This window comes from Gigantopelta aegis, chromosome 3 (genome assembly GCF_016097555.1).
Source record: "Gigantopelta aegis isolate Gae_Host chromosome 3, Gae_host_genome, whole genome shotgun sequence".
In the NCBI taxonomy this organism is placed as follows: Eukaryota; Metazoa; Mollusca; class Gastropoda; order Neomphalida; family Peltospiridae; genus Gigantopelta; species Gigantopelta aegis.
The window spans coordinates 49,352,808-49,373,364 of record NC_054701.1 but is presented as its reverse complement, the minus strand read 5'-3'; the positions used below and the strand labels follow the sequence as shown (position 1 = coordinate 49,373,364).

Genomic DNA, 20,557 nt, shown 5'->3' with positions numbered 1-20,557 from the left:
GGTAAAATAAATAGTAAACAAAAAATGTATGTCACATATGCATCAAAACAACAACCAGCTGTCCATCGCAAAGGTATTACGGTTGAAAAACACACACATGACAAGTGTGACATGACGCGACCACTTGTTAACAAATTAAAAACAAAATCCCGCCATTAAGCCACTTTAATTTATTATCTTTCACACACACACACACACACACACACACACACACACACACACACACACACATGATTCGGCAATATAAAGACATTTTTAAAATTATTATACATAGCATAATGTAGGTCTGTTATACTATATATGTTTTTCAAAAATCATTTATTAAATATAATAATACTATAATAATGCATTGCAAATTAAATTGTTATTATTATTTTAAATTATTATCATTATTATTATTATTCTTCTTATTATTATTATTTCTTTTTTTATACTTCTACAAAATCCTAACTACTAGTACAATCATGTCTTCTTTTTTTAAAATAATAACATTGTTACAATAAATATTAGCTACAGTACAGCGTTAATGCAAAATTATTATGATTTATACATTGTATTTGTTAATGTAATACACATCTGCAACACTATTTACAACTGCAAGGAAGACGCAACATGCGTCTACTTCGAGTTGATACACAGTGTAAATTATTACTCTGAACTTTGTGAAACAAAGTGACACTGCGTATGAATACAATTCACGCTTTCGAGAGCTTACGGTACCTGGATTCCCGTATGATTGACCAATCCATGGGTCTGGATTGAGCCACGGAATACCTAATTAGTTAATTAACTGACGAGTTAATTGCGTGATTGGTATCTTGTAACTATGAAACGGATACCTACATTATCTGTGTATTAGTGTATTGTGAAACAACCCGTTATGTATTAACTCTTACCGCGTATTGTAGCGTTAGCGGTTGTAACCATATAGTTGTGAACACTGTTGAATGGAGTCTCGAGAATTGAGTAGCATCATTGTTTATTAATTCTGCCACAGCTGTGAGATGCCATGAAATGGAATAAACAGTAGACTAGAGCTCGTCCCATAACCATTACTTCTCAGAGGTATATGCGTTTCAGGTTTTTTTGAATGAAAAATAAATTTAGTGCTATTTGAAACACCAGGATGTCCAGAAACATTTGGGATATATGGAAATAGATAATTTAAACAATAAAATCTACGTAATGCCTCATTTTATTTATATAAAAGAAGTTTGGTTTGTTTAACGACATCACTAGAGCACATTGATTTATTAATCATCGGCTATTGGATGTCAAACATTTGGTAATTTTGACAAGTAATCTTAGCAAGCAAACCTGCTACAATTCATTTCATTTCAACTTATTTTCGTGCTTAATACCAATTAAGGTTCAAGCACGCTGTCCTGGGCACATACCTCAGCTATCTGGGCTATCCAAACCCAACAACAACAACAACAACAAAAAAAACCCACAAAAAAACCCAACCCCTCCCCCAAAACCCCAACCAAAACAACAACAAACGCCACCACCACCACTAATAACGAAACCAACAAAAGACCCCCTCCCCCGCCCCCCCCCAAAAGGGGGAAAAAACCCCACCCCCAGCCTCCATCCCACTCTCAAAACAACAAGAATGAAACCCATCCGAAAATACAGCAGCTCCTCACTCGAGAATCTATACCAGGGGTGAGATCTAGCTCAGTCGGTAGAGCGCACGCCTGAAATGTTTTCAAGTCATAGGATCGAATCTCTTCGATGAACTCATTCTATGACTAGTTCTTTCCCCACCGGCGTATGTGCTGTCCTGTCCGTGGGAAGTACATATGTTACTAATGGGAAAATGTAGCGGGTTTCCTCTATTAAGACTGTATTAATGTCAAAGTACCAAATGTCTGACATCCATATATATATATATATTAATGTTATTATTTTTACTGCTCCCTTCCTTTTTTTTTTTTTAAAGGAACATGCTGATATTTGCCCAAATTAAACGAAAATGCTCGAATCTGGATAACAATGTTCATATTTACATCACTATGAAACTGCTATATAAAGGGTCCCAAACGAATTACTACGCATTTTTACTTGGATTAAAACTAATATTGTGACTAGAATGATAGAAATACATGGAGAAAAGTTTTCAGGGCAACTTATTTTGCCCGAATGTGAAGATTTGCTCCAGCATTGGGGGAGGGGTGGACATTTGACCCCGATACTCCCGTCTTGTAGGCTTAATAATAAATATGCCTGTTTCTTCCTTACTTATTTTAGACTAGATATGCAACTGTAGATAAACAACTGTAGTGTTTGTTGTCGCATTAGTAAATGCTGATACGGGATGGCAACGCGAGACTGCAGGAACGGTAGGCCCACGTCGTTATTTACTAGTTAGCACCCGAGGCGAACATTAATTTTATCCCGTTTGATCACCTAACGCTAATACCAAAAATTCATAGGCCTGCCATTAAATTACGGAGCTCTCGGCGACTGCTCAGTTCAGCTAGCGGGGACGTTGGAATTCATGTACAAGGCATATATGTATGCATCATGTCTTCAAACTAGTTTACACACACACACACACACACACACACACGCACACACAAATTCATACGCACACGTACATACTGATACATACATACATTCAAACAAAGATACATACAATATATAGATATTCATACATCAATACACACACACACACATATACACACGCACACATCATAAAGTGCAGAGGCGGATCGAGGGGGGGGGGTAGGGGCAGGGGCTGGGGCCCCCTAAATTATAATTATACTTTTATTATATATTAATTTTAATCTTTTTTACGATCCCTCTCCAAACCTCCCCCAAAGTTCCCTTGGCATTCCGCCTCATGTCATTGGCCCCCCCCCCCCCAATGTTTTTTTCTGGATCCGCCTCTGAAGGGAATCAGGACATTACGGAGGTGCAAATAAATGGCACTTCTAATTTATTATTTTATAATGGATGTGTGTGATGGATATCAGTTACAATACCAATTTAATTATGTAACTTTATTTTATTACACCGAAAATACACATTCTCGTTCCGACCTCATGTGGTAATTTCTGACGCAGTATTGGAGGACCCAAAATTAGAACTGGGGTGTAGCGTGAACTGGGCCTGAAGGGTCCGAATATGAACCTAGCTAGCGGACACTTTCGTCAACACCATTGGGCTATTTCTCGTTCCAGCCAGTGCTCCACAACTGGTGTAACAAAGGCCGTGGTATGTGCTATCCTGTCTGTGGGATGGTGCATATAAAAAATCCCTTGCTGCTAATCAGAAAGAGTAGCCCATGAAGTGGCGACAGCGGGTTTTCTCTCTATATCTGTGTGGTCCATAACCATATGTCTGACGCCATATAACTGTAATTAAAATGTGTTGAGTGCGTCGTTAAATAAAACATTTCCTTCCATATAACCGTAAATAAAATGTGTTGAGTGCGTCGTTAAATTAACATTTCCTTCGATACCTATAGATATACATAAATCAATATTGCACAGGAAAATATTGTTTAGCCTCATAAGCGTACGAAACAGGGATGCGGGGGGAGGGGGGGGGGTAACTGCCCCCTAGTGCTGGAGCAAATTATCAAATTCAGACACAATGTGCTAACCGGAGACCGTTTTACTATATATTATATTTCCATCATTGTACCTGCAAAATTAGTTGTAATGCATGTACAAATGCGTACTGATTCGTTTGCAACCATATATAGCTGTTTGGCAGTAATGCTAATAGGGGGGGTGGGTGGTGGATGTGGGGGGTGGGTGGGGGGTGGGGTGGGGTGGGTGGGGGGTGGGTGGGTGGGGGTGAATGGGGGGACCCGTTGTTATTCAGATTTGGGCATTTTTGTTTAATTAGGGCAAAAACCAGCCTGTCCCCCTAAACAAATTGGGAGCCCGTACGCCAATATTTATCCTCAGCGAAGGGGTTCGACCCCCCCTCCCCCACCGTCTACGCCCTTGACAGCGTACTCTTATTACCTCTAAATGAATATGCATACAACATGTTACAACAATTAATGTAAGAAAACGCCATTAAAACCTTTTTATAACATAGGATTCGAGCCTGCATGCAACGTTGCTCATGTTGTAGGCCCTATGTATTTACATAAGCATCGGTTAATATGGTCAGAATATAGACATTCTCACTTCCATTTGAAAGGCGAATTAATACATCCACTAATTGCAGGCAACTTCTAACGCCTGTGATTTAAGCACGTATATTAAACAGTCTGTGTAAATATATTGCATGACTAATACACCAATGGTGACCATATTATGTATAAATTCATTTTAATTTTGTTTTATTATTTTTTATTTTAAAATTAAGTAACTTTGCATTGCAATCACAACAAAGAGATACAAAGAAATACATCGTCCAAATTTACAGGTAATTGGTTATAGTGGAAAATATGTTTCTTTAATATGCGTTTTAACCAATAAGACTGCAACATAAAAACACAAACCATTAACAAGCGTACTTTTTATGACTTTAAATAGAAAACACTTTTATCTCATCTGAATTTTATTAAGCTATTATGACAGAGATTGTGATGTATCTATTGTAGAAAATCCATATAGTATTTTAAAAATAAACAATAAAAGTACGATGTCTGCAATGATAAATCATAGGGTACGTGCCACTACGAAACGCAACAAAGTTAAAAAAAAATCTCTTTGATTGCACTATATCGAGCAAGTGCCCAGCGGAAGGACACAGCTATGCCACTCAGCGTTGTGCGGCCATATTGTATCCGCCATTTGAACAATCGTGCTTGCTGTTTGGTTTAGGTGCTTTGATTTTAACAGGATTTTTACACAGATTGTGACTTGCTGGACCACTTGGAGTACCCACGGGGCCGGCACATACCCTATAGCCCCCGATGTGGCTAATTTCTAGCTGATTTGGCTCCAGTTGAAGTGAAAATTCGATGGAGACCGACCCCAAACCGAATCGCAATCAGCGAAATCGACGCCGCGAGAGGGCTCATCAGCTGCATGATAAACAGAATGAAGTGGAAGAGAGTGCGGACGAATGTGACGAATCCCCTCCCAGAACAAGTAAGGACAAGGGGAGGGGGAAACACAGGAGGAGGAGGAATAGCTCTTCAAACTCATTCGAAGAGGATATCATAGACGGATTCGCGATCGTCAGCTTCCGGACCATCGAAGAATTAGAGGTGAGTGGCTAACGAGATTTGTGCACGCAGGGCCCCGGAGATCAAACAAAGACCATACACGCACTCACGTTAGTATTGGTGATATTAATGTTTTTAACTTACTACCTACACGCCGCCAAACGTTGCAGTCAGCCCGGAATGTCGGGGACATGTAGAAAGTCTTGATCATCACCAAGTTTATTGTGGGGCACCTGCCAGGCTGGCTTAATTTTACAGACTGTGTCGGCATGCCTCTGTCCAGTTGTAGACAATAAATAGACTTGCACCATCTTCTCTATTATGCATAAAATAGAGGCTTCGTAGCTATGTATTTGGTTTGCCACTTATTTTAAGGGGTAGCAGGGCCATCAAGAGAAAAATAGGGACAGGGAAGAGAAATATTTTTAAATGGAGTGGAGTGGAGTGCCCCCTGCTTCCTACATCAGATTGTTTGGTGCAGCCAATTAATTTTTTTACTACGGTTGTTATTGATTACCAGTATAAATAAATATATATATATATATATATATATAATATATATGTATATTTTTTAAATAACATCCTCCAGTTACTGACAGTTCTTTGAGCCACTGTTTTATATTTTAGTAAATGTAGCAGATTTTGTCTCCTGCATAAATGCATGTTTGGATGGTTTTACTTTTATGTAAATTTGTAAAACCATCCCAAAACTCATGCCAGTTTTTCTGTAATTTTTTTTTTTTATGAGTTGGTACATTAAACCAGAAATAAAAGTAGTTCCAGTGAAAGTCAACAGTAAGTACTTGAACACTGCAGCACCAAATTATGGTGTGGTGTCTTGAGATTTGGTATTTTAATAACCAGCCTTGGTGGCATATACAGGGCTCGACCTTAGCGGTAGCCTGGGGTGTTTTGGCTACCAATTTCTCACTGGCTACCAGATGTATAAACCTGGTAGTCCGCCAGGCTACTAGATTTTTTTTGCACATCCAGTTACTCTGCAGTCAACAAGATGCTTAAACACCCCAAAAGCAACCTAAAACAACTTCTAAATAAAAATAAATGATTTTGCTTATAAATTAAGGGCTACCAATTTTACTGAGGGCTACCAGATTTCATAACCTTGAAGGCCGGCAGGCTACCACTGAAACAAATTATGGCCACGGTCTGATATTATAGTAGACTACTGCAACTGGTTAAGCCACCAGGTTTTAGGTTCATATTATAGTACAGCAGGCTCTAACCAGAATACTCTGCCGTTTGTCAGAGAGCTAGACTGACATTTGGACAGTTATATAATCACACACTGCTGTCAGAGATCAGTCTTTATTACATAACTATTCATTCTTATAATAGTGATAAAGACATTTTCAAACTGTGTGATAAATTTATCTTGTATCACACATATGTGCGATCTGGACCAGAACTTGTAAATGGGGAATTCGCTTTTTATTTTTACTGGAGTTAGCACCTTTTTATTACTGACGTCATGTTTGATCTACAAATTAAGTCACATCATATTTGAAACATTACACAAGACTGCCACAGAGTATGATTCTTAATGCAACCCCTGCAATTGCCCACAGCAATCAGCAATGCCATAGAGATTGGTGTTGGACTTTTAATTCTCCGTGATACTTTTTTTGCCTTGGACATTTTCTTAATTGCAGGGGTTGTAATGTTAAGTAAATCCATGAAAGGAGGATTGATTAATAGATTTAAGAAATTAAATCATTTTTGAAAAAAAATAAAACAAAGTATGTAATAAATACTGAACTTAACATACATTGTTTTCGCTTCCTATTTATTGCGCAAGTTTATTTTGCACAAGAACATACCACTCAACCGCATAGTGGTCTTGTGGTATATATTCTTGAGCAAAATAAACTTGTGCAATAAATAGGAAGTGAAAAAAATGTATGTGAAGTTATTTCATATATGAACCACTAATACACACTACAAGAAGAATTGACAGCACCCCCTTTCATCAATGTTTTAGTTAATTACATAGGTGCTGGTAGGTTTTTTCCCTGTAGTGTGTGTATTAGTGATTAACATGTGGAATATTTCTTATCAGTGAACTGGAAAATAATCAATGTAAAGATATTTAATGCCAAACATATGATTATTGTTGTATTAGAGTGGGAATACCCACTGACCATAACAGTAATCAGTGATGAAGAGAGAGAATGAGGTCAGATCTCGGTAGCAGACTCACATTCTGTGATTTTGACAGCATTACTAGAAACAGTGATTTTTCATGAAATGCAAATGTGCACAAATTTTAAACAGTGAAAAAACATGATTAAATCAACCACCATGACTTTTTAACATACTGACCACCCACACCTTGAGAATCGAACATTTGCATAACCTATTTATGAGTATCCATTTACAAATATGCAAAGTTAAATGTTACATTTCCCCTTTAATTTGAAAAAATTATAAGATCACCTTTCAGCTTGAACTACATTAATCCATGGATAAAACCTTAATCTTAATCTTACAGTGCAAGATTACAGGTATGCTTGGAATGTGTATTAGGATATCAGTGTGTCAATCCCCAAAGGTAATGTCCAAGTAAATGTCACAGGGTGTGGAGTGTTTGCCTGAGTTGTGAGATCAATCCCACTTTGGTGCTCAGACCCATTGTCTTTATTTCTCTAATTTCAACCACTGCTCCACAGCTGGTATTTCAAAGAGCTGTACATGGTGTAATATGATCCATGGAAAATGTCCCCTTAAACTTTGTTTAATGATGGTTATAATCACTTTGAAAACTGTTAGAATCTACTGTTTAAAATTGTATAGTGATCTCTGAAACTTGCGTACGGAATTGAGATTTGATGCTAAACAAAAAGTTGCTTTGTGATCTGGGTTGTTCTGTTTTAAAGATTCTATATTTATAATAAAAAGACCCCTTGCTGCTAATCCAGCCCTCTATACGTTAACGTTTCCATCTTGGAGCCAGATGGCGCCTACTTCTATTTTTTATGTCTAGATAGTATGAAATGTTTAGTTGTCAATGTATGACAAAAATATTTGTATGTGTGATGTTGAGGGCTGCTGCTGATCAATAATAAAAGTAGACATCTGGTGCCAACTGTGGGTTTCTTCTCTCAAGTCTCTAGACCTGCTAATTATAAAATGTGCTGATGTATTATTAAAGTTGTAAACATTCCATTCACAGTTCAGACCACATGGAAGTATATGTCAAAAACTGTCATTTTCAGCATGTACACGTGGACATATTTTTTTTAGCCATATTTTGTAGCAAGTATTAAACACAACCTGGCTCCCCTCAACAACTTGTGTTAAAAAAATATGATCATTGTATAATATTGAAGACTATTTGAGTGTGATAACATTTTCATAATGATATCGCCTGCACAACTCATATGAATAACCTGTCAAATAACAGGTAGATGCTAGAACACGTTTTGAATGCAGGTAGGTCCAGCAACACATGCACAAGTTAAGGCAATAACATAGCGGATGGTAGTTATGCACGGTGACATATGTTCATGATTTGTTTATTAGTTATTATAACAATGATTGGGTGTTTTCCACACTGAGGATATTCAACCGTGGGGCTAGCTCTGGGTTAACAAAACAATTTGCCAAATTATCTATAAAGCTTCAAAAATTGCAAAAAAAACTTTAAAAAATTATCACCAAAAATCAATTATTAGATGAAATTATTTAGCAAAATTAAAATAAAATTTGTCACTTGCTTTTAAATTCGCAATTGGCAAATATGGCTAGTGCCAGAGCTAGCCCTAAATGGAAACATGCGAACAAAACATCACTGGTAAAACATTTAATATGTTTGTATTAAACATTTTGCTTAATACACAAGATATCAGTGTCACAGGATAGGACTGGTCGATGTAAGTGTTAACAAATTTCTGTTTACAAATGACTTAAAAATGCACCATTTGCAGAAAAATAATTTTTTTAGAGAAAAATCAGAAATTACTTTTTAGATTGGTGATTCTGTTTGTAATTCTGCAGTTTTATTATTGCTAATTCATACATAATTTAAGAAATCTTGACTGGTGTGTGTGACTAAATTAACGTTTTGTATTTAATAACAATATGACCAGCCATTCTTTAAATTAATATATACATTACCTGAGTTGACGTGTAAAAATCACCCATGGATCATCTTTCTTCCTGCCAGATTTGTCTCTAAATAAGTCATGATTCTGGTACACTTATCATGGACACATCTGAGCTTCCTGGGCTCTTCTCAGGCCAAGGCGAAGGTTTTCCCATAAGGCTATCCTTAAAAATATTTTTGTGTGTCCATTTCTGACCTGTAGTTTCAAATGTGTGTAGGTAGACAGGGATAAAATTAAAACACATTTGTTTTTCTCCATACATATTTTTGCAAGAATTGTTTTGCTCCATATTGTTAAATACAGGGCACTTTATTCTATCGCATATTAATATTTCAGTTTTAAACATTTCTGGATTATACATTGCATTCTTATTGATATCAGGTTTTAGCTCTCTCCAGCATCATTTTACCTCAACATACCCACCACAAATCCATCTCCATGAAATGACTTGATGTAGTGTTCCATTTACAGCTGCCTTCCGAATTAAACATCAGTTTTGTTATAAGAGAACATTTAACCAACATGCATTGCAAAGTCTCATGACAGTGACACTCTCGTTACTATTAATAGCAATTTAATGAATTTCTAATTTCCTACAGATTAAAACTAATATCAATGAAGTTTGGTTAAATATATCGGGATGGGGGGGGGGGGGGGTGTTCAAAATGTGTTTTTGACAGATATCTACTAGTTTAAACCAAAACTGAAATTTGTTTTTAAAAAAATTATGGAAAATGTTAAAAAAGATTTCACCTGGCTGATTTTCGTTGGCTGGTCTGGTTAGGACAAAGAAACTTAATTTTTATTTTTGAATAATGTCAGGCATGCTCTCCGTCTCTCTCTCTCTCTCTCTCTCTCTCTCTCTCTCTCTCTCTCTCTCTCTCTCTCTCTCTCTCTCTCTCTCTCTCTCTCTCTCTCATTCTTTCTAGTAACATGTAACTATAGTTTACTGACCCAACAGTGGGCTAAAATCCACATGTACTTAAATGGTCTGCATTGTTATGAATCTGAGTCATTTTAAAGAAGTTAAATATATGTTTATGACGGCATTTGATTCCACATAGGACTGTTTTTTCTCTCAACCACTGGAAATTGTTTTCAGAACAGATTATGACATGTTTTTAGAATGGGCTACACATGACTGAGTAAATAAAAAAGGTAACACAGCTATTAATGCAAGCATACTGCTCAATTGTTTACATGTTTTAGTTACAAATGCATAATACTAATTAATACATATAGAACTATAGAACTATAGAATCCAGGGCTTATGTTGGAATGAAGATGTGTAGTGTATTTCCTTGAAAATTATTAAAACATATATAAAAAATAGCATTTGGTCAATTTTTGGCATTGGACAGGATGAGTCATGATAATCAGCAAAAATGGCGTATGGGAGGGATCAGAAATGTAATATTTAACTAATAAACTAATAATCCAATCCTGTCAAATTAATCCAACATTCAACCCTTTTTACTTGTTCATATGTGTAGATAAAACAGAGAATTGTAATGAAACAATAGTCAGGGCTAGCTCTATGCGTGAGCAGAAACTTTCTCCAAATTATCTATTGAACTTCAAAAATGGCAGAAATCAACAGTTATTCCATACATATATATGACAAAATATCTACCAAATATGAAATTATTTCGCCAATTAAAACAAAATTTGGCAGTTGCTTTAAAATGTTGAAATTGTTGCATTTGACGACTGCTAAATCTAGCCCTGAATAGTTTATGGTAGGAATGATGCCGTATGGCCATAAAGCTATGAAAAAAAGTCAATAAAAATGTCCCGAGTCAGACATCTTGTAAGAAGAGAATGTATTTGAGTATGAGTTTTGACAGCATTAACTCTAGTTAGATTAGTTTGCTGAAACCGGAAAACCCCATTATAGTTTCTGCTATGTGTTTTTCTGTTCAGTTATTTAAAATATTTTTTTCTCCCCTGTTTGATTCGATAATATAATGTAAACTAGTTAACAACTAATCCTCTGGATGCAGCTATAAAGAACAGATCATAACCTACATAGTAATAGACTGACACAGTGGTTATCAGTTTCATTGCACAATTTAATCATCAGCGTAGTTATCCATTTCACGACAGATTTTAAAAATAGTTTTACGAGCAATCTAACGACGTGTTCTAAATCAATAATGATAACTACCAAGTAAAATGTTTTTCTCTTCTCATATAACTCGGTATAATGACACTTCATTAATATTATTAGTGCTAGATTCAACCCCTGCAATTGTTCACGGCAATTTTTCATACTCCATGGAACCTTTTTATGCTGTGGAATATATATATATATATATTATTTTTTTGCCGTGGACCTTTTCATAATTGCAGGGGTTGTAAATTTTATCCATTTAATCTTACTACATAGTAATACGGCACCAACTGTTTTTTACAGTGCTGAGATCATGTCTCTTATTAATTGCAGGATTCATCATCTCAGGTGGCAATGCTGTATGTAGGACATTCATGTTACACAAATAATATTTTAAATATAAAACAACAGTCACACATAGACCAAAAACAATTCCAACCTGTTCTGGTATAGCAAGTCTGGGTTTTCTGATTCATGATGTGACAAGGGTTCAAAATGTTTTTTAAAAATTTACCTGCCAAAAGGCATTTGTACACAATCAACCCACATATTCCCCCTTGTCCCATGAAGTTAATATTGCTGAAGCTTCAAATAAACAGTGTTTTACATGTCTACTCTTCCAAAACACATCTGGATGGATATGTATACGCATGTATATATGATATCCAGAGTTATCAAACTGATGTCGATTGCTGCCTGGCATTTGAATTTAACTTGTGTTACTTGCCCAGTATGAAAATTCCACCTGCCGAAGTGTTTGTCATTAGGAATTGTGAAACCCTGGGTTGAAGTAATCTAAACAAGTATGAGTTTCTGATTTATACTATTTACTTACATACCAAATAGGTGAAACCTCACATCTGTCATACAATCACTGGAAACGGGGAATGTTTGACAGGTGTTGAGCTAAAGTAAACAGTAAGGTGTTACTTATTGATATATACAAAGGTAAAATGTAGTGGGTAGAATATTTAATTAAATAAACTTATTTTGATCTCTAAGCAGAAGTGTTTTCATCATCATTGCAAACGTATATAAGCATTTTGAGTGAGTACTGGTGTCTTATATTGAAACCTAACTTTTGGCTGTAGCAAACACTTCTGTTTTCAAGTGTGACCCGCAGTTTGCCATGACTCTTTCAAGTCATTGTAAGAGTCAGAAATGTCATTAGATCTAACAACGTTAGACACATTTGTTCCTGGTTAGTCTTTACATAACACTGACCCCCGGTGTCTTTTTAGCAGCAATCATGCATAGCCAGTTGTGCCATAGTGCCTGCTCCTCCACTCTTTGTTGTCCGGTTGGATCGATTGTGTCAAACGGTAATCCCCGGATGCTAATCAAACCTCATTGTGTGGCAGACCTGTTACAATTGTTTCACCTCTGCTGGGAGGCCTGTGTGGGGGTGCAGGGCGACTCTGCTGTCTCTGAATGTTGACTTGCTGCAATTGTAAGCCACTTCTGGTGTTTATGTTACAAGTGCTCTGTTTGGATGGGCCTTAATTAGTTCCTGAATGCAGCCTTCCTCCTGGCTGTTTACATACAAGTGCCGTTTGTTAGTTCAGACCAGTTCTCATACTGCTGCAAATCTCCAGGTTCCTATGATAATAGCTTTTTATAGATACATGCAGCTGACCTGAATTTAATAGTGGATTCAGGAAGATATTGATGTACGGAAGAGGGGCATATAACAAAGTAACATGAATCAAAGTTAAAATGATTAGTAATTTTCTTTGAATTGTAATTTATAGGCATATGAGCAAAGAAGCAAGTTAAACTTCCATCCAGTGAATGACTAAAGCATTACATATATGGTTGACCAGGATGTAGAAAAGGAATGTTTGTATGTTCAACACCATTTTAACACATTATTTTATCATCAGTCAAATAAGTTGTCAAATACACAGTAATTGTCACAAATGGTCTGCAGTGGGAGAGAAGGAAAATTGTGAGAAAAAAGTATTCGCTAAGATGATTGAAACATGGAAATTTGTATGGAGCATTCCTAGACCTGTAAATTGACTTGGAGGAAGGTGTGCTTTCACCCACGTGTATACTGCAGTTTATTGCATAATCTGTTGTGCACTGTTACTGAAAATATATGTGCAAATATTGTGTTCATATTAACAACCATCTTATTGCTAAACAAATCACCATGTGTGTACTTCTCCACAGTGCTACACATAAGGCATTTGGCTGACCTGGTATGCATAGTCAACGATATATAATGCACATTATTGCTTAATATCAACACGTTAATTAATAAAACGCTTAAATGTGACGGCTATTATATATAACGGGTGCAGCCATTTTGTACCATCCTCTGGTGAGCTGGTGATTATGTAATACCTAATGTGTCACATCAGGAATTAGTCTTCGAACTGATTTTTGCAGATGCATCGCAATATTCTGTAATAATATCCATCCCAGTAGGCCAGCACCAAGTATACATTATTTTTCAATACAAAATAAACCACCATTGTCAAAGTGTTGAAATAACTGTCTTATGTTTTGTACATAAATTAACCCACGTACTGAAATAATAATCAGAGTGTTTTCTTGGTTAATTGATATTTTCTTTCCGTGGCCTGTACTTGTGATTCCTGATTGGCAGGTGTATATTTAGACGGTGTCTAGACACACGAAAAAGATGTGCCTTTTTTTATTAAGATCACAGGGTATTGGGTGATAACCACGTGTACACACCTGAAATCGTAATGGACATTATCAGCCGTCCTGCTTTATTACTGTAAGTAATTATGTAAAACCCTTGATTAAGTAGACTTAAGTAGAAGTTCTGTTCCCACTTAAACTCACAAAACTGACCAATTACGTAGTCCCAAAGAAAAGAAAATTATTATATGGGTATCGTGAGTGGTAGTTTTTGCTTGAACGTACCCTACCAATAGGCCTAATAATATGCAATTTTTTCTTCGGATTTTTTAAAAGAATAAAATACTATAACTTCATTTCGTTCTATTGATGCAAATTGAAATATATTTAGTTAAATAGTTTATTATACTATCAAGTCAGTTATGCTGTTTTACAAGTCAGGTTGATGAAAGCTATGCATCTTGTCGTAAATTAGAGTGTTTGTTTACACTCTGCACTGTGTTTTGGACGGAGCTGACGTCACTTCTCCTCAAGCTATACCACTGGACGTCACAAAAACAAAACAAAATGGCTGCCCCACAGTTAGCAGGAATAATAACTTTTTTTTATTAACTCTAAAATTACGTGTTTTTAATTTCTTAAAGTGTCAGTATGTGTTGGTCGTTTGGGTATGCATCTTTCCAACACATCAGGCTCATATTTGAGTTGATCCTCCCATTAAGACACATGCCAAAGAGCCCCTCCTCATTTTCAATCGTTATTTAATAAATATGCTAAGCATATACACAAGTTGGGCATAAATAAGTTGTAAAGATGCTTGATTATGGAAGTAATTTTGCTAATGAACTACCACGACTTGTTACCAAGGCAACAGTTTACACCCAGAGAGCAGTAGAAATGACTAAAAGCTAGCATCACCACAATTAATTGTTGCTGAGATGGCAGCTGAAGAGCGAGCAGTCTGCAGAGAATGGATATGTCTGTATCACGTCTTGTGAAACAGGAACCAACCTTGGTCGCTTAATGATTAAGACACTGGCCCTAAAGCCAGTACAGGGTAGGTGCTGGGTTTCCAAATATATGTGTTCACCAAGAGTTGAGTTTTAATGGTGTAAGGTGTTAAAACTAAACCTTGACCTCTCTTATGGACCAGGTAACCAAAAGACATGCCCAGGACAGTGTGCTTGAATGTTTGTTGGGATATATCTGCAAATCTGAAAATAAAATGAATGGACTGTTGACTATAAAACCATATATTAAAATTTGATTTTTAATTTAAGAAAGGAAAACCCACCTTTAAATAAATATGCCAAAGGATTTTGTTCTGTCAATTTCTTAAATGGAGGAGAAATTGATTCTTTATGATTTGATCTGGCTGACTCTATTAAGCTAGAAGCCAAATTACCTGCCATGCTAGTGACATCAAATTAACTTGCATTCCATATGCAGGCAGTTGCCCATCAAGAAATAATTTTGTATGTATTTCAATTGCCTATTATCTTGAAATACTTGAATGTAATTAATTACTTAATTTCTTGTTTGAATCCAAAAATATGTATTAAATTTCATTTAAACCTTTACTAGCATTGGTACTTAGTAACAGTATTCTTGTTTTAGGGTTATATAAAAATGGGTGTGCTTAAGCACCATGGAAATGGAATATTATTTTTGAGTTATAAAGTAGGGGAAAAAAGGTAATAATTTATTGTGGCTGACTGATTACTAATTAATTGACTGAGTGTGATAACCTCATAAGACTTTAAACAAAACAAAATCCTACCAACTTCCATGGTTTTTGTATTATTTGGCAACCCATGTATATGCATTAATTATTATTGTCAGTTTAAAGGATTCCTGACATTGTTTGTCTTCAAGCAGGATGTAGGTCATTGCTCACCTGAAAAGCAGTGGGTTAATGGATCCATCATCCTTCAGAGACTGGGTGTCCCACAGCTGGTGTATGAAAGCCCATGGTATGTACTGTTGTGTCCATGGGAAAGTGCATATAAAGACAACTCGGTGGCGCAGTGGTTAAACCATTGGACTGCAGGCTGGTAGGTACAGGGTTCGTAGCCCGGTACCGGCTCCAACCCATAGCAAGTTCTTACGGGCTCAGTGGGTAGGTATAAGGCCACTACACCCTCTTCTCTCTCACTAACCACTAACTCACTGTCCTGGACAGACAGCCCAGATAGCTGAGGTATGTGCCCAGGACAGTGTGCTTAAACCTTAATTGGATATAAGCACGAAAATAAGTTGAAATGAATACTTATGAATGGTTAAGGGATGGGAGAAATACGGAGACTTGTGGGATAGGGGTGATTGAAGAAAACCATAGATGGCCTAAATAACTATGTGAAACACTATCACAGTGAGTGATAATTGCTTAATATTTAACCATGCGTACATAGAGATTATTGCACAAGTGGGAGTGCCATATGAAATTTATGGAATTAGTATGAGAATTGTTTTATTCCTTGTGCTAATGTAGTGAGGTTTATATAGCTATTCCAAACAAGTTCCCTAAATTCCATGTGGCATGCACATCAGTAATGTTTTATTTATTATCCACAAACTAATTTACAAGTTAATATAACAGACATTAAGTACGGACGTAGCGCAGTGGTAAAGCTCTCGCTTAATGCACAGTCGTTCTAGGATCAATCCCTGTCAGTGGGCCCATTAGGCTATTTCTCGTTCCAGCCAGTGCACCATGACTGGTATATCAAAGGCCATGTGCTATCCTGTTTGTTGGGTGGTGCATATAAAAGATCCCTTGCTGCTAATCGAAGAGAGTAGCCCATGAAGTGGCGATGACAGGTTTCCTCTCTCAATATCTGTATGGTCCGTAACCATATGTCTGACGCCATATAACCATAAATAAAATGTGTTGAGTGCATCGTTAAATAAAACATTTCCTTCCTTCTTTCCTTACTCGCCTGGAAAGTTTTGATAGAACCGACAAATTAATCAACTCCCTTTTGACGTAAAAGGATTATTGTGACGTCAGAAGTGTGCCATAACAATACCATAATTATGTAACCATGTGGGTGATAATGAACTATATGTTGGATTTATGGAAACAGATGTTCTGTTTACATCAGCTAAAACAAACTGTACTGTCAGAATTTTATAGTACACTGATTAATGAAAATTACATTGATTTTTCTTTTGATCTTTGCAGTACAATGTGTTACTGTATATATTGCAATACTGTTGAAATCATTGCATTATTAATTTTAAATATATTTCACATCCAGGTTATTTACATTAAAAAAATGTTATCATTGTGTAATCTCATAAAAAACCCACCTATTCATCTGTTTAAGTTGTACATCATGGGTAACTAGTTATAAATTATACAGTGAAATTTATTACACGAAAGGTCCTAATGAATGAAGGAAATGTTTTCTTTAACGACACACGCAACACAGTTTATTTATGGTTATATGGTTAAGGACCACACAGATATAGAGAGAGGAAACCAGCTGTCACCACTTCATGAGCTACTCTTTTCGATTAGCAGCAAGGGATCTTTTATATGCACCATCCCACAGACTTGATAACACATACCACAGCCTTTGATATACCAGTCGTGGTGCATTGGCTGGGGCGAGAAATAGCCCAATGGGCCCACTGACAGGAATCGATCGCAGACCGACCGCGCATCAACCGAGTGCTTTACCACTGGACTACGAGCTCCTAATGAATGCACTGAATAATGTGTGCCGAATTACTGATATCGCTTTGGGACAGGTACACACTAAAATGAGTATTTTTTATTAATATGTCTGGCAGAAGCAACTTTTAAAGATCACACTGCAAACACAAAATGCTGAATTGTCGCAGAATTTACTTCAGTTTTAGTTCACATCAATTAAGCAGTAGCACTAGTAGTTGGCATTTGTTTTGACAGTCAAGCCAGTGGAAGCTAGCCATTTATGTTAATTAGTAGTAATTTCCTCACTTATTATACAGAGCACCACAGAAATGACAGCGTGGAGCTAACATGGCACATCTACCTGGTATGAACAACAATAATAATTCATGGGCTGTTTGTTTTGCTTGTCCAGAATATACATTTGTGTTATCTTGTTCATTACATGATTACTTTGTAATGACAAAAAATAGCACTTTCTTTCTAATAGATTATTTTTCTTGGTGGTTACATACATTAAACATGCAATGCATCATGTACTTATTGCATGAATACACCAGATACATTTTTTGCATTAATATCTTGCTAGCATTAACCATCTGACTAATTTTTCGTAAGATTCCACGTTCATTAGGCAACATTCCAAAGGATACACTCGGTTCAAATCATAATATTTCAATATAAAATACTATAATTTCTGGTAATAAAATTTCAGCAATGTTACTGGTGATATGATAATAAGTTTATGAAGTCCTGGTAAAGCTTGACAAATGATAAATTGGTTCTGAACAATATCCATGATCTGAACACTATTTCCAGGCTAGTTTTTTTGGTCATATGTTTACATTTCTGAAAACTTTGCACTAAAACATAAAATCTGTTTCAGGTACTTTAACTGAATTAAAAATCAATAAGATTTTACACATTACATGGTTTTGCTGTGGGGGCTGATCGCTCCAGATCTGCCACTGACAGTAAGTACTTACATGATAATGCATTGTGACTTGATAACCTTTGGCCAGTGACAGTGTCAATCCTATCAGTATCAGATTACTGTTAATTATGTAAGCACTGATTTCCTTACAGTCTAGTACATCTGTGACCAACACAGATTAGCACAGACCCAAGGCATTTGTTTTTTATGGGAACATAGCTGTAGACGTCTCTTTTGGACAGAACCGTGTCTGATCGAACGCAGACCAGCGCTGATCCTCTGCGACACTGTTATCATTAAAACATTCTTTGGTCACAGACGTGTTAAGAATTGTGCTGAAACCAGGCTTAAGCCACTTCATTAATCAGCTGACCACGCAGATATAAAAGTATTGGTTTGAAATGAGTCTTAAGCTACTTAGTGGATTGAAACCAGGCTTAAGCCACTGCATTAATCAGCTGATCACACTGATATAACAGTAGTGGATTGAAACCAGGCTTAAGCCAATGCATTAATCAGATGACCAAGCTGATGATTTTATATAAGCATGACAGTAAATGTTAAACTGAATGAAGAGAATGCAGCTGCACTGGCCTCTGTAATGTAGTGATGCTTAATGTGTGGTCAGTTTGGGATCGATCCCTGTCAGTGGGCCCATTGGGCTATTTCCCATTCCAGCCAGTGCACCATGACTGGTATATCAAAGGCCATAGTATGTGCTATCCTGTCTGTGGGATGGTGCATATAAAAGATCCCTTCCTACTAATGGAAAAAATGTAGCGGGTTTTCTCTCTTGACTGTCAAAATGACAATATGTTTGACATCCAATAGCCGATGATTAATAAATCAATGTGCTCTAGTGGTGTCGTTAAACAAAACAAACTTCTGTAATGTAGTGAATAGGCCACTGCACATATAGCTGATTGATGGGTCCTGGGTTTGCATCTCAGTACCAGCTCTCACCCAGACTTTTAACTCTTCAATAGGGAGATGTATGGTCAGTAAATACTCACACACTAAACATTCTGAGAGAAAAATGTAAATGTTTACTGATTGACCCACTGCTAAACCCTTTGAAAAAGAACAGCAACCAGACAGATTGCCTAATATGCATTTTGTAGTAGTTCACTGATTTGAAACACAGATGACCACTTGAGTGTGTTTGGTTTTAATTAGTGATCACTCGAGGAATGTGAAAGACATCAAAATGTCATGATTTCTTTGTGCCCACAGGAAAAATAAATAATTTAAAGGAAACATGTCACGTAAACCATATTTGGCACCAACCATGTACAATTAATTATAAATTGAATCACCTAAAAAAAAAAATATATAAAAAATTAATTACTTAAAATATCTCCATAAAAGAACCCCAGATACGAGCTCTTAGCGGAAATTGCCGATCTTTAATGAGCAGGGCAATCACGAGGTCCGTGACGTCAGAGACGCGTCGCTTGATCTGAAGCCTTACACTTAAAAGCATTAGTCCGTACCACTCATAAAGAATCGAAGACTTGCACAGCTTACCAAAACAATGAGTGTTCGTTCGCAAAACGTTTTGCCGTATCAATATGAGCTGTTAGTAAATGAAGAAAGACACACATTTACTTACAACAGTGATACTGATGAAAAAACGGATAGCGAGTCGGAGGGTGGAGAAACTGATGGTGCCAGACCAGACCGGTCGACCAATTTACAGCCCGGAGCCCGAAAGTAACCCGGAGACAAAACCAAAACTCGGATGCTAATGCCGAGGTGTATACTGTTCATATTTAGCATAAAGATACACCTCGATATGATGTATTAAAATATGTAAAAAATATAAATGTAGGACAAACATTTTTTGGTGGGTTTTTTTTTTAGAAAATATCGCATTTTTTATGTTCGGGCTGTACATAATGAAATCTGTATGCACAGTGTAAACAAACGCTCTAATTTACGACAAGGCGCTTCACTTTCATTAACCTGGCTTGTA

General features: G+C 36.6%; 1 protein-coding gene across 2 annotated transcripts in view; it reads left to right on the top strand.

Moving 5' to 3' along the window:
• The first annotated feature begins 4,751 nt into the window (after positions 1 to 4,751).
• Positions 4,752 to 20,557, top strand: part of LOC121368169 (autism susceptibility gene 2 protein-like) — a 258,786-nt gene continuing 242,980 nt past the window's right edge. For both annotated transcript variants that reach the window (XM_041492787.1, XM_041492786.1), the window contains exon 1: positions 4,752 to 5,182. In XM_041492787.1, the coding sequence (XP_041348721.1) occupies positions 4,934 to 5,182 (249 nt within the window). In that variant the 5' untranslated portion in view covers positions 4,752 to 4,933. The remainder of the gene's footprint in view (positions 5,183 to 20,557) is intronic.